Source organism: Pipra filicauda, unplaced genomic scaffold (genome assembly GCF_003945595.2).
Source record: "Pipra filicauda isolate LSUMZ 115617 unplaced genomic scaffold, ASM394559v2 scaffold514_size685291_pilon, whole genome shotgun sequence".
NCBI classification, from domain to species: domain Eukaryota; kingdom Metazoa; phylum Chordata; class Aves; order Passeriformes; family Pipridae; genus Pipra; species Pipra filicauda.
The window spans coordinates 50747-65732 of NW_024104659.1; the positions used below are offsets into that span (position 1 = coordinate 50747).

The following is a 14986-nucleotide window of genomic DNA, read 5'->3' on the forward strand; positions in this document are numbered from 1 at the left end:
CCATCTCTAGTCATACTCTTTACTTGCTTCTAACTTCAAGGAATGGAACATTAAAACCTACACAATCCTTTGATTTGCTTATGTATCAACTGATCAATGATCTGTGTGAGACCAACACAGATCAGGTATAACACAAAGTTGTATTTGACTTTAGAAATTAGTATTTAGAACTTGTAGTTAACACATGGCACGTAATGTGCTTCATGAGCTGCAGTTAAAGGGCAAAATTTTTCTATCAGGTATACACATGGGGGACTTATTATAGCAAATCAAAAGCAATTGAGTGTGATGTCAGATCACTATCTGATTTATGCCACATAAATATCTTCTTCCTTTAATACTCCCTGTAAGTATTTACCATGTGACCAGGCACACAAAATTTCTTTTCTGACAGGCCTTCCACTCTCCCCTTCAAGTGTATTTGCTTATTGTTGCATACCCTGAGTTATTAAGATTGAAATCATAAGTCGACTGTTAGAAGTACATACATCATCAAAGTCAGCAATGATCTCATTCAGAAGCCTGAGACACTCCAAGCCTTCCTTATTTACATCAGATTCTGTGTAAAATTCCTTGAAATCCGGAACAGAGGCAAACATGACACAGACGCAGTCATATGACTGATGATATAGATCCTGTCCAAAAGAAAACAGAATAGAGGGGAAAAAAATTATCATACTCAGCTGTAAATAAGTTTCCTTATTAACATGGAGTGTCCAGGTTCTGAAAAGGGAGGCACTGAAGTTTTTGCAATGCCTTGAGACTGTGGTTGGGTGGTTTTGGGATTTAGTTGCATTTATTAATTTTAAACAGTGTATAAGCCAGCTTTTTCAAAGACTCAACATATACAGCTGAAAACATTTTAATGATTTTTTTCTTCTTGGTTCTTTCATTTTGCAAAACAATATCTAATTTATTATTAGTTGTTTGTGCTACTGTAATAGCTAGAAAACTGAAACAAAATCACAAACCGAAAGCACTACAAATGCATAATGCAACACAATCCTGACTGATAATTCCTAACCTAAAATGACAAGATGCCGAATAGGACAAAATAATTGACATTTCTTTTCCATAACAAGATGTTGAGGTAAAGGGGAAGAAGTCACCTGAACTAAAACTTAGTTATGTCAGATTCTGTGACCACTGAAATGAGAGAGAGCATATCTTCTCCCCAGGAAGATTCTGTTGCTAAAAATCACCACCCTCCCCCCTTCAGTTTCCTCTCCACTGCCCTTAAACATTAGAATATCTCTTCTTTCAGGAAAAATTCATGTCCTAGAAAGGAAGGAAAGGAAGGAAGAAAGGAAGGTAGGAAGGATGGAAGAAAATATTAAACTAATACTTAAAAACCACAAAAGTTGCCACATGAATAAAAGATGCTGCAAACTACTATAATGTAAAATTATCTTCAGGTTATTATTTGATTAAAAAAAGGATTTCAATACTCAGGTGAAAAGATGAATAGGATTAGCTCTGAGATTTCAAGAAGCATTGGATATTATTTCCCGTTTCACCTGGCAAAGCCTGGATTTTGCAATTTCATTGATAGTGTTTCTTTTTGGAAGAATGTGATGTGCCTGCACACAGATGTGTCCAGACATAGTGGATCTCTACTGCTAATGTTCAACGGAAAAATAGCAGAAGTAGGGGAAAACTGTTGACTGAAAACTGACTCATCCTAGCACAGGTGCGAGGGAAGTTTCTGGGCAAACATGAAAATAATAGCCAACAGGGAGGAACACAAGCATCTGGATGAGGTAAATTATTTATTACTAGATTTTGTCTGTATTTTCTAAGGATTCCACAACCAGAGCATCACTGAAGCTCCACCATGACTGTGTGCAGTAGGGATGGCATATACTGTTGCAGTTCACAGCTCGAGCTGTGACTCTGTTGTTGCACCATGAGTTAATTGTTTTAAGGATCCAGACGTCTGAGAGTCTGCGGTAGGAATCCCAAGGGCTGAGCCGGTAAAGAAGCCTTGTCTGACTGTGGGAGCATGGTGTGTGAAGGGAGTCAAGAGGGGCACCCACTGGCTCACTGGAGCTGCCTGCTGTGAAGGGACTTCAGTTCCAGTTCAGGTGGTGCAAGTGTGACTGCCAGAGTGGCTCCTGGATGGTTGGACAGGGAAGTTTCCTTAATAAGGTACAGAGATTACATTCTGTAGTTAACTCAGCTTTCCTTCTACTTCCTTAAGTCACCTTCCCTGTAACGTGATTTCAATTTTGGGTGAAGGAATTCAGCAACAGTATCCCATTCCTCTTCCTTCCTGGGGCAATATCCACACCCACTAATGCTCTATAGCATAGTACAAGAACAGAAACAACAACTAATGGCACTGTTTACAACCAGATGAGTAGTAATTGTGACTGATGCAATAAATGTCAGAAAATTCTAAGAAGATATTCCCAGTTAGTTTATTGTGATCATTCGTAATAATAAAGGCTGTGGCAATCGAGTGTCCTAATTTTCCTATGAGTATCTCTCTTGAAACATTACTCTCAAAACCATTTAATCAGAAAATTAAATGCAATATCATTCCAGGAAGGAATAGCTTTGCTTCTTTTAACAAAAATAAAATCATCCTGTCTTCTGAATTCAATCCTTTTTTTTTCCTTTTCAATAAAATCTGCAAGTATGTTCCTCTTTCTGTCCCCTCATCTCCAGTGCCTGAAGATCTTCTTGGGATAGAGAAGGCAAAGTAGTCCAATTCTACCTCTTGGAAGGGTATGGTGGTCAGCTTCTCTGCACAGAATTTTTTCTCTAAGTAGGGTACTAGTTCTATCCTGTAGCTAACAAAACAGAATTCCTCTTGCTCAGTAGCAGGTTTGCCAGTTAGCTTACAGCACAAAAGCTCCTGAGCACTTCTCACTAATAGGGAATCTGAATGCTAACAGCATTAAGGAGAATGCTGCACAAGCCAGGCGCAGATATATTTAATCCTGCCCTGTTTCCTGCTTTTCATCTTAGATTTTTTCCTATCTTTCTCTCAACTGGAAAGTAACTTGTCTGGTACCCAGCATGCAGACTACAAGCAGAAACCCAGCTCTGGAGGTTCTGGTAAAGCAAACAAACCTTTATTACAGTTTGCTCTGAAGAAACTTTTCTTTCTGCATATCAGCATTAGACAGTGTGTATCCTGTTATAAAAAGACCTTTGCTGGTCACCTGAAAGTACAGTCTCTCTGCTCCCAGTTAGCGTTCATCCACTCATTTTTTCCTCTTTCATTTTTTCCCCCTGCTCTTCAGCAGCACACTTTGTTTCCCTTCTCTCCACATAGCTGCATGCATAAAACACTAAGGGAAGTAGTATTTTGAAACAGACTATTCATCCATTAGCTTAATTTTAATCTCGGAATCTGTGCTAAACAGAAAAGAACATACATAAAATCATGTTAACATGAATGTTTGCAACTAAGGAAAACTATCTGTTGACCTACATATCCACAAAAAGAAAACAAAGGCCTGATCTGCCCTAACATCTTTAGGTGTATATACACACACATGCAGAATGTCCATTAAGGCTCAACATAACCTTTCTGACATTGAAACAAATCTGAAGACATGACAGATACTTATATTCCTGAACACTTCCAGGGATTTGAAAGGATCTTCCTTCTTTGAAAACTGTGTTTAAAGAAACAAAACAGGAAACAACTTCAGGTTGGGGAGTTATTTTTGTTGTTTTTTTTTTTTTTTTTATTTTATTTTTTTTTTTAATGGATGCCATTAAAATCATGTCAAATCATTTTTATTTCAGTTGACATGATGTATTGGAGAGCTCAGCATATTACAATTTATGTTCTTCATTACAATTAATAAAGCTCATTCCAATCTAAGAATCTTGAGGGGTGACAAGACAAATCCAGTTGTCAAGACAAAGGTAAGCAGATGTTGTTGTTCTGCTGGGAAGCTGAGGTGGAATAGCACATAAAAGAGAAAGCAATCTCCTGATGGTTTGCTGTGTTCAATGCCTTAACAAGAACTGGAGCTGAGTCAACTTGGCTTCCAGTCAAAGTCTGGAAGCATTCAAAAGAATCCCACAGCAATTTTCATTCGATGTGAGCTACCAAATGAGTTTTTGCAGGGAATACTGAAGTATTGATATGAAGTACTGATTAGTACTGCTTAAGGCAAACCACAGTGAAAGGGAAGACGTCCTTTTTGACACAGGAGATCAAAAATGAATCTCCAAAGTTTCCTTCTCCCCTCTCTCATCAGTTTTGAAATAATTATTTGGTATGCGAAAGTAATTCAAACTCCTGCATTTAAGATCTCTAGAGCTGTTATTCTCTCTAAATAGTTTTATATTTTCATTCTTTTCTGCTTTATTAATACTGTAAAGGAATAATAGGAGCAGAACTAATTTCCACCAAAGTAAAGATGGATCTTTTGGGTGACTTTTCTGGTGCTTAGATTAGGTCCATAAGCAGTGAGTAAACAGGTAATTCAGTGTTCAAAACATCTTTGCAAAATTAACACAGACACTGTTTCAGGGAAAAGGTTAATTTTCACTCCAATAAGCAAGCTCTCCAGTCAACAGAAGAAAATTCAGAACCTGGTTGCAACTCCACTCTGATCACAGAGGAAAAAGCATCTGAATGCATATGATTTAAATTTAAATCCACGTTGATTCAAGCATCCTGTTCTTCCTACTCCTCACCTTTTTTTACCCTCCTTCAATAGGCAAAGTGCATTGCCACTTAAGATAATGTCACATTTTTTACTTCAAGGTATTAAGGTGCATTCAGTGCTACAAAGCAAGCCTTAAAGGTAGGCAAGGGGGAATGAAAATGACTGTAAATCTATAGTCTATCGGTATGGACCTACTGTTCAAAACAGCATCAAGGATACACTTCCAGGATACACTGCTTTCTTACTGAGCAGAGGATATACAGAGACAGCTGACCTCATTCTTCAGGTTTCTTGCCAAGAAGTGTTCAGCTACGTGGGCTGGAAGCACATTCTCCAGAAGCACCCGATTTAAGTTCTCCATGGTTTCAATCTCCTCCCGCTCTTTTTTGAACTTGTTCTTCCACAGGAAGTCTAACCTACAGTAATATTCATTCTGTTACAAGAGGACACAGAAGTAAAGAAACAATAGGCATCTTGTCCTGCTGGAGTACAGGTTTAAGAGACAAAATAAGCACAGTACAAAACCCCTACAAGGCTATTCTTTGGCCACTCAAGTATAATTCCAGACCCCGCAGAAATCAAACCCCAAGCATGCACTATGTGACATGCATTTCATCAAACCCAACAAAAAGGCCCAGGAAAGAAAAAGAAAAGTTGCAAGGTGCCTTAAACAATGGAAGATTTATTTATTTACTATCTGGCTTTAGTAGATTCATTCCAGAAATCAAACACTGTAATTGAAAAAATTTAGTTTTGCAACTTAATATGGTTTTGTTAGTGTAGAATTTCACTTACAACAATGGGCGTTTCAGGAAGACCCTAACTTTTACCAACTTGAAATCATGTCAAGTCATCAGCCTGGTAAAAATAAAACAGCCCTATTCATATAATATATATTTAGTTTATCAAATAATGATCAGACTCAAAAATGGCCCAATCAGTTGGACCAACCCAACTGAGTTTTGGTTTTGTTGCTTGTTTTTTCCTTTTTGTTTGTTTGTTTGGTTGATTGCTTTTACACTCCTTTCTATAATATTTTATCTTTCTTTTCTTTTTGTCCCAGAGTTTTCATAATAGCTTTTTAGTACCTACAACAATAACAATACCTAGAACTATATCTAAAGGTGTAACATTTTTGGAATATCAGTATGTTTTGAGATCCAATTTCATTAAAAAGATGGTGAAAAATTCATAAAAATACATTTTTGTGGAACTCCATTTTAATGTTGTCAGTGTTTTGTCATAAATTCTATGGCATTATATATGCAATAAAGCCTCCTCTGGCCAACCTCATTTGAGCTGATATAAATCAAGAGCTATTTCAATGTAGTCTAATGGTTTAACACTGCCATGCAGTCTCGATGAAGACTATGTTCTTAACCAGGACAATATGATTATGATGACAATCTTATTATAGAAAAACCTAAAAATGCTAGTTAGTGTTATTAGCAGTCAGTAAGCATTCACATCAGAAATGAAAGCAGTCCTTCTGACTGGACAGTGGCTGTCATGGCACATAATGATTCACAGATATTCTGTTGAGACCACAGCCAAAGATAAGAGTAGAAAGTTCAAATTAGATGATATCAAAATGATTTCACAAGCTTTTAAAAGGCAATGAAAGTAAAAACTGGTGAATCAAAAAATGTATCTGCCAAATACTTGCAGGATGAAAAAACAGTAAGAGGAAAATGATGCCTCCTCTAAATGCATAGAAAGCAACACACTCAAATTGGTTGATAAGGGTCAGGTACTATTTAGATATTTAATTACAAAACTGAAAGAGAACTCCCATAACATGAAATCCTTGTTTCTTTGTTGACATACTCACTCTGTGCTAATACAAGGACAGAGTGCAGACCTCAAATGCACTGCAAGAAATATTCTGGCTCTTCTGACTCAAAGATAACATTCTTCTGAAAGTAAAATGGGTCTTAACATCTTAGAATGGATCACCTTGCATCCCAGGAATCTGGACTTGGAATGTCAAATAAGCAAACAAGCCGGATATTTTCAATAATTACATGTTACTAAAGGATATTTGCAGATTATAAGCAAATGAAGAATGGGCAGAGACTTAAATCCTTGTAAAGACAAACGTGAAGGAACAGAGAACCTGACAACAGATTTCTGCAGGAACGTGAAAATACGATTTTATTGTTGCTCTGTCATCATGCATCTATTAAATGGCAATTACCTCTTATAAAGTTTGAGGTCATAAACAGGGTTTTTTTCAAAACTTTCCACATAATGCAAAATACATGCAGTCACTTTTTTAGCATGTCTTTTTTATATGTATATTAGATATTTATACATCTAAGTATTTAGCTGTATAAATATACATACACATAGATGATAAATTCAAATGCCACCAACTGTATTCATGCAGAAAAAATACAATAAAAACCTGAGATGTCAAAATTATTGGCATAAATGGACAGAAGTAAAGTGGATGCCTGCTGAAATTAGATATCCATACATTGTATCAACTTTGTATTGAAAAGAAAAGGTGGAAGCTAAGCTGAAGTCTTCAAAAAGATTTTTCTTTTTTATGAGCTAATATTAAATAGATAATTCATTTACTACTTTACTATTTAATGAATGAAGTTTAATCTGCTAAAAAAAGGGCAAAGGGAATTCAGAAATCAGAAAAAAAAATCAGAATGTATTCTAGAATTTGCTTTGAAATTAGAAAAGTCAACATATCATTTTTCGAAATTTATAATCAGACATTTAAAAACGAAAAAGCAATAGCTTATTAACTTACTTCAAATTGTGGGATTTTTTTTTTTTTTTCATGATATGAAACTTGTGAGGGATAGCCTGATCATTCAAAACAGACACAGTGTCAGAGAACTGATAAATAAATGGTAAGGATATAATGCAAATATTTGGAAAAAAAGTGGAACAACAGAGCAAAGTACTTTGTAAAAAAACAATGATAAGGAAAAGAGCTGTACAGACATATCGCCTAAAGGTGATACAATTGGAAGAGCTGACACCTCTTCTGTAAACATGCCTCCATCTATTACAAAGAAGTTAAAGGTCATGTGATTAGGAGCAAAATTGGAAATAAGTTTTCATTAAATTCTTCCAGAAAAAGCTCTTGAAAAGACTACGTTGTCCAAGAAGAGAAGGATCCCCTCACAGAAAAATGCTCACTAAAAAACAGAACAGAGTTTTCACAGCTGAGTAAAGTTGCCATAAGCGTCTCAGCAGTAAAATAGCCAATGAAATGCAGTGTGGATAAACACAATATAATCAATAATGAAAAAAATACACGGCCAGCCTACAGAGTAATGGGATATGTATTTTAGGTACTGCTGAGAAAGGAATTCATAGGCTATGTCAATACGGGTAATTCAAAGCAGGTCATAAGAGATATTTAATGCTCAATAGTGTTTAAATGTAAGCACACTTCTTACACAGTCAAGCCCACACCAGTCTGCATTCTCCTGGGCAGGGTGCAAGAGTTGCCATTCCCAACATATTGTCTGCCTGTTGTCAGCCTATTTTCACATAACTCTAGGTGTATACATGCAAAATGAAATGAGTCACTTGGTCTCAGTGTCAGGAAATGATTGTAGCTTATCCTGGCATGACCATTAAAAAAAGCAGTTCTACTTTCTCCACCTCACTTCCATCCTGTGCTCATTTTTTTGGCAGGAGCGCTACTGCAGCCACGTCATAAGTCCTGGAAATAGATCTGGCTGGAAACCAACCATTTCTCCAGGGTTAATTTTTAAGCCTGATCATTTCCCTGTTTTGGTGTAGAATACAGCTCCACAGTGAGCTGTGCCAGTACAAATGAGGAGACACAAGGAAAAGAAAGAGCAGCTGATGGAAGGTCTACTTCTTCCAGCAGGGATACTGGATGTGCAGCTGAAAGTTTCAGTTGAACCTAAGTTGGCTCATAAAACTTGTAATGATATACTCTCCCTCTCTTCATCCCCATTGAACCAGAGACACATATTCCCCACCTCTGCTTTTGCATCAGGACAGGCTGACCCGTGGTGAGCAGGTTCACAGAGCTAGGCTTGTAGGAAAGCATTCACTTTTTGTTTGGATGAACATTTTGGTTACTCACTCTGGGGACAGTGGCAGCTTAAGGGAAATGTAAAGGCCACCCTTTTCATCAGTGGCTATTATCTTAAGCATTTTTTTAAAAAAGCAGATATCAAAAGAAGAGAAAAGACATATTATCTGCAAAGTAGAAAAATGCAATAACAAACAGAGAAATTACTTGTATATTACCCTCTGTGGAAGATGGGTACAGAAGAATTTCCCTTTGCCTACACTACACATATGGCTCAAAAGTGTCCTGTAAGTGCCACTCAGTGAAAGTAGCAAACAGAAAGTTCAAAAACAGAAAGACAGACACTGTCACATGACTTTTTATCAAACTGTGAAGTTCATTATCAGTGTTGGGAAGATCAGGAAGATAAAATAGGTTAAAAAGGGATCAGACAACGAAACAGAAAGCAGAGCAGCCAACAGCTGTTAAACACAGCCACAGGAATGCCAACAGACAGAAGGTGGGAAGTATATGTTCTGGAAGGATCACTCTATGCCGGTTGATTTCCTCCCCTTTTCATTTTCCAAGCATTTGCTACCAATTAGTACAGCAACAGTACACCAACAGTAACTTAAAAGGGCAGGTCTCACTCCAGGTATGTATTAAAATTAGTCCATAATATTTTCTTGTAATATTTAGACTTTCCTTGAGAGTGTGTGAAAACACAGGTTTTTTTCTCCTTTAAGGGAGAATAAATTAGTAGGAAAAATCAAAGGCTAAACACTGATGAGTTACAAATAAGTGGTATCATGACAAGGATTCTGAACCTACAGCTGTGAAAATGAAGACTTTTTCCATTACAACATCATTTCTCAGTTGCCATGACAGAGAACACTCGTAGTTGTATGCAAAACAAACTTCCTTCTTGATGTGCCCGAACCCACAAAGAAATCTCTCCTTTCCAGTGATGAAGATAGCCTTTCTCTCATTTTTTTTTTTTGGTGTTGTGCCCACCATCTCCATCGGACACTTTGGTTGACAGGAACTAAAGATTCTCAACTGGTGCAAAGAAGCATTTTTTCCGAGTGGAAGTAGCTGTGCTCCAGCCCCACTCTGTTACCATCACCAAATGAGCAAACTCTAATGCTGTGCTAGCAGCAAGACAGATGAAGAATGTTATTTCCAACTCCAGAAGGACGTTCCTCACTACAGCAAATACTGCAGAAGCTGCCAGATAACAAATTTTTGTGTAACAACCTGCAGGGCCTGCATGGCAATTTAAATGACAGTCATTACATTTCGAGGAATTGTAATGTAAATTAGTGATTTATGAACAGTCTAGGATAGGCTGTTCATGAGATCTTTCATGGATTGTCTCTTCCATCTCAGAGTCCTGTCTTGTGCACTGTATCCTTTTGCCACAATGGGTTGGAATTGCAGCTTTTAGCCATGGATCATTGTGGCAAGATAAACCCACCCTGGTAAGACCTAAAATCCAACCAAGCTATCAATCAAGCTATCATGCAAGATCAACTGCTGGAGTCAGGGTGTTGTCTTGGTGTTAATTATGCTAAAACCACCCTGTTTCATCAAACTTTGAATACACACCCTGCTTTTTGAAGTATGATTTGACAGATAAGCTGATAGCTGGCCTGTAAAGGTGTGACTAACAGTCAATCACTTTATACTATAAAAGTCCAGTCCCCCTCATGCAGTCAGGTTCTTCTGACATAACCCTTCTTGGTCTGTATGTGTGGAGATCCCTCCCTTGGGCTGGGGATGCCCCACAAGGATACTCCTCTGAGCGTTGGTATGGGTGAGTTACATCAGATCTCTACTTAATAATTATTTCTTTTTGCTAGTTTTAATATAGCTGCTTCAATAATTGCTTTGTTATAGTGCACTATACTACTTTATGCTATATTATACTCTATAAATAGATTTTTAGTGTTTATATTGTGTAGTAAATAGTTCTGATTAAAATCTTTTGTCTGATCATTTGTATAAAATAAATTATTTATTTTATGTAAATATTCTCATTTTGCCAATCATTAAAACCTGCAGAACAAAAGTTTTTCAATCATAGCTCTATAATTCCTTAAATTTAAACGATTAATATAATCCAAGGCTAAGACTGGGTTTAGCTGCAGCTAGACTCCTCTCTGAGAAGAGGTTTAGAAAGCAAGGGAGTCCCTTCTGTACCTCAAGACTCACTGGTAAGGCTTTGCTTTTTAATAACTTGTCTAAGCCTTCCACTCACACCCACGACAATCATGGACAGGCCTGAGGATTTAGAGGAAGAACTTCCCTTGCATCTTTCCTCAGCTTAGTACAGGTAAGACCACTGACATCAGATTTGTTCTGAAAAAGCACGACTGGGTAACAAAAAGAGTAGTTTCCTGTTGGGTCACAGTTTTAGTGCAACCATGGCCTCAGCATGTGGTACACTTATGTGTGCATGCTACATTGTTTCTGTGTCTGCATCAACTTGCAATAACTGTGAAGAAAATAGCTTGTAATTAAGCAACTATGGGAGACAGCAGATGGATGCAGACAGATGGGAGCAAACCAGGAAGCTACAAGACAATATCGGTCAGAGTGACAAGCAATAGTCACAGTACACTATCAGCATAATGTCTCAATGACAGTTATTGGTGAGTTTTGAGGACAAACTGGAAGGTAATAAATAAAATAGCTTTATAGATGCTTCTGACACTCCTTTGAAAGGGTATGGGACAGAACGGAATAAAGGTGTTTCTTTGGGAAGGTGACAGGCTGCATGTGGCAGCTGGCACTGTGTCCACTGATGCGCAGGAAGAGAGTCATGCATCTTACCTGTCTACCCAAAACCAGTAACGTGATAAAGAATATGAACAAGGAAATTGAGCCCATTGTCTTCAGGTCTTTCAGTATTCCTGGCCTACAAAATAAAAACAGAAGTAAAGTAGGCTGCTCAAAAGTTAAACCAATATTTAAATAAGACCACAATTTATACTACTTGCTGGCATGCAAACTAAGAGCATTTAAATATTATATGCTTTATTACTTGATGAAACGTCATTACGTGTATTATGTAGCTTGAATTACTTCTACTACATTCTGTGCAAATATGCCTACATTTTGAAGTCCAATAATAAGATGAGGATTTACTAAAAACAATATCCTTGTTTGTTTACAAATGGAGAGAATTGGGGGTTTATTCTATACAGGCAGAATAAAAAGAGATTTTTAATGCAACAACACTATTACCATAATAGAGAGCTTGACCATATCCAATGAATATGAAGAAACAGAAACCAAAGCACCTAACTCCCAAGATACCTTTTCACCTGAGAATTACAGGAGGCAGAAAGTAGATATTGTACAGAGTTTATTAAAAACTCTACTTTGGCGAAAGACCCTAAAGCTCTCCTCCGAGGCCACTGAAAGAAGAACCTCGGTGAGAGATTTAGGAAGGAAAATACCAACAGAGAGCTTGACCGGAAAATCAAAACTGCTCAATCTATACCATCCCATGGTTCTCCATACCATCCCACAGATATCCTTTCCACTAATGCAATGAAAACAGAGACCTGGGTTTGTTCATTTAATCTTTTAGATTTAAGTGCAAAGAAAACCACACTTTTTCTTTTTTGTTTTTTTTTTAAATTCAGATCCTTTTCCGTGAATGCTATATAGCACAGGAAAAATTATACCGAAACTCTACTCTGAATATTCAGACTCTCTGGTGTGGCATATGCCACACACTCAGCCTACACAGAAAAGAATCACCTCTTTGCCTTGAAAATGAGGTAGAAAATACATGTGTCCAAAAATTATTTTACGATAGTTGGAATTGGGAGTCATAAGTTTGGTCTTATATATTATCACCTGTAACAAAGATTTCAGCAGTCTCATGGAAACTTAACATACAAATTCACAAGTACAGCAAAAGAAAAAAAAAAGAAAAACTGTTGGTCTACTAATTTTTTCAATAGCTCAGACTGCATTTTTAAAGATTTAGACTATGTACTAGTTCTGAGGAGGTTGATTTTATTTGGCTTCCAGCAAATATGCTTTAGCAGCCTTAATGATGTACAGTCTGAGGCCCTAACAACCTTGATGACTACTTCTTTGTAATGTCCTTTATTATAAAAAATTAATATTAAACCATACTCTACTTCCTACAGTATTTGCTTTAAATGCCTTATCCAGGCTTATTTCTTTTATTCTAATGCTCTGAGGTGTGACATTAAATCATATACTAACTGCAGCATGACAATGATTTTAAATTTTGACTCATAGATTACATAGCCAAACACAGAGAAAAAAAAATCTGCTTCACGATATAAGAAGTGCCAAAGGTAGTATTTAATTTCAGAATGACTGGAGTTATCCACCTACCTTCTAAGAGGTGCCATTGCATACATAAATTTGCTGTAGTCATCCAGCATGGGCCCATGAGTGTGCAGAAGGATAACATTGTAGCCCACCAATGCAATCAACATTATTACCATTTTCAACTCATAATTTATCCTCAGGAAAACAGAACAGGAAATGAGCCCTAATATGCAGCTGTATATAAAATACTGGTAAAGAAAAATCAAATGGAAAGTATTTAGAATTTGGCTCTTGAATAGGAAATCATGCATAATAGAATGCTCAGGCTGGTTTAAAAACCAAGTTATTGACTAACCACTGAAGCATGCAATCTATCACAATCTGGGACACTATGGTTTATAGACAGTCAATAACAATCAGATGTTGGTATTTCATGAAAGAGACCCATTTTTTTTATTAGGCTTCAATTAACTGAAAGCTCAGAAGAATCCAGATTACACTCCTAATTTATACTCCCTAATTTTCACTCTGTGACACTTTTGATTTACTCATCTGCATTCATGGGACATCACTGTTGGTGTTGAAATCTAATGTAGGAGACTACTGCCAGTAGACTCACAAAAGATTTATTCCTGTGCCACTGTAGAGTTTTCACTCATGCTTGAGTCCAACAATTACCCTGTATGTATTGTTAGCACAGGGGTCAAGGCAAAATGTCTAAAGATCTAAAAATAACAATTCCATTGCCTATATTTTCAGTAATTGTAAACTGATACAACACACAGTTGTTATGAACCTCACAGATGTGCAATTTTACAAACTCTAGAAATATAGCGAGGGTAGGAAAAATACAAAGTTATTAACATGGTCTATGCATATTATAAAAACCCTTCTGTCAAATCCTCTTGAGTTATGACTACATAAGAACACGTTCAATTGCTAAAAACAAGCCTTTTCTTTTTTGTCATATATATATATATAAAATACGTATGGTTGAAGTTAAATTCATGGAAAAATATTTTCTCTGGATGCCTTCTGGAAAAAAGGAATAATACATCATCACTAGAATCATTATCTTAATCTGTAATATGAAACACCTTTGCCAAAAATGCTTCCTGAAAATTACAGTCCTGCACTTTGTAAGGAAGTTTCTTTTCTGAAACTACAAAGCATTCTATTTCTAGACATGTTATTTTCAGACTGCTGTTGACTTGTTGATGGCACTGCTTTTGACAACCTGAATCATTAATTTTGGAGGATCACTAAGAAGAATAATTTTCATGGCACTCATCAGACAGAATTGATCTGCCATCTCAATCTCTCCTGTTACCGCAATTTGATTGAAGATCTGGTTCAAATAAGAAATAGAACTATTGTTCAGAATCACCAAAAATAAAACTACTCTGATGGCTGCAATTCACAGGAGGTCACACTCTAATTTCAGTGCTGCATAAAAGTAGTAGCATCCATTTTTGACTCTGTAAGGCATTCAGTTTTCCAAAAAGAAACAAGGGAAGGCAGTCTTGAACCCACAACTGGATGTTGTTTGACAAAGACCAAGAAACTTTCAAGTGGAACAATCTCTGACAGTGTTCCATAGGAATACATAGAACAGATTGAAAATTTCAGCTAAAATTCCAGACAAGGGTTGATGGAATAGAGAAGCGTGGTACAGCCACACATTTAAGAATGCAGACTGTGATATTATGTATTGCAATGCAATATTTCACTAAGCAACAAGCAGATCTGTAGAGCTGGCAATACATATAGCAGTGAGGCTGAGTGGGTGCAGGCCCATAGTCTGCTTAGCATGTCCCTTGGCTGCAGGATAATCTTAGCCAGCTCAGTCAACTTATCACAACCACGGAGCCTGCAGGCAGTTCCCATTCTGTAGCAGCAGTGGTTCCACCTCTGTGGCCTCAGTTTTGTCTAATAGTGCATCAGGAAGTTCTCATGGATGTCACTTTTGTCTCAGGGCAGAAACAGTGAATAGAAATGTTTCCTTTTAAGAAAA

At 37.0% G+C, this 14986-nt stretch overlaps 1 protein-coding gene across 2 annotated transcripts in view; it reads right to left on the reverse strand.

Annotated features, from left to right (window-relative positions):
* ADCY2 (adenylate cyclase 2) overlaps positions 1–14986 on the reverse strand; it is a 213151-nt gene that overhangs the window by 9988 nt on the left and 188177 nt on the right. The window contains exons 18-21 of one of the 2 annotated variants that reach the window (XM_039386925.1): positions 13036–13220; positions 11488–11572; positions 4912–5070; positions 489–635 (exon numbers count right to left, since the gene is read on the reverse strand). In XM_039386925.1, coding sequence (XP_039242859.1) covers positions 489–635; positions 4912–5070; positions 11488–11572; positions 13036–13220 — 576 coding nt within the window. Of the gene's footprint in view, positions 1–488; positions 636–2881; positions 2894–4856; positions 5071–11487; positions 11573–13035; positions 13221–14986 lie in introns of those variants that run through there. The other variant, XM_039386926.1, reaches the window with a different exon arrangement.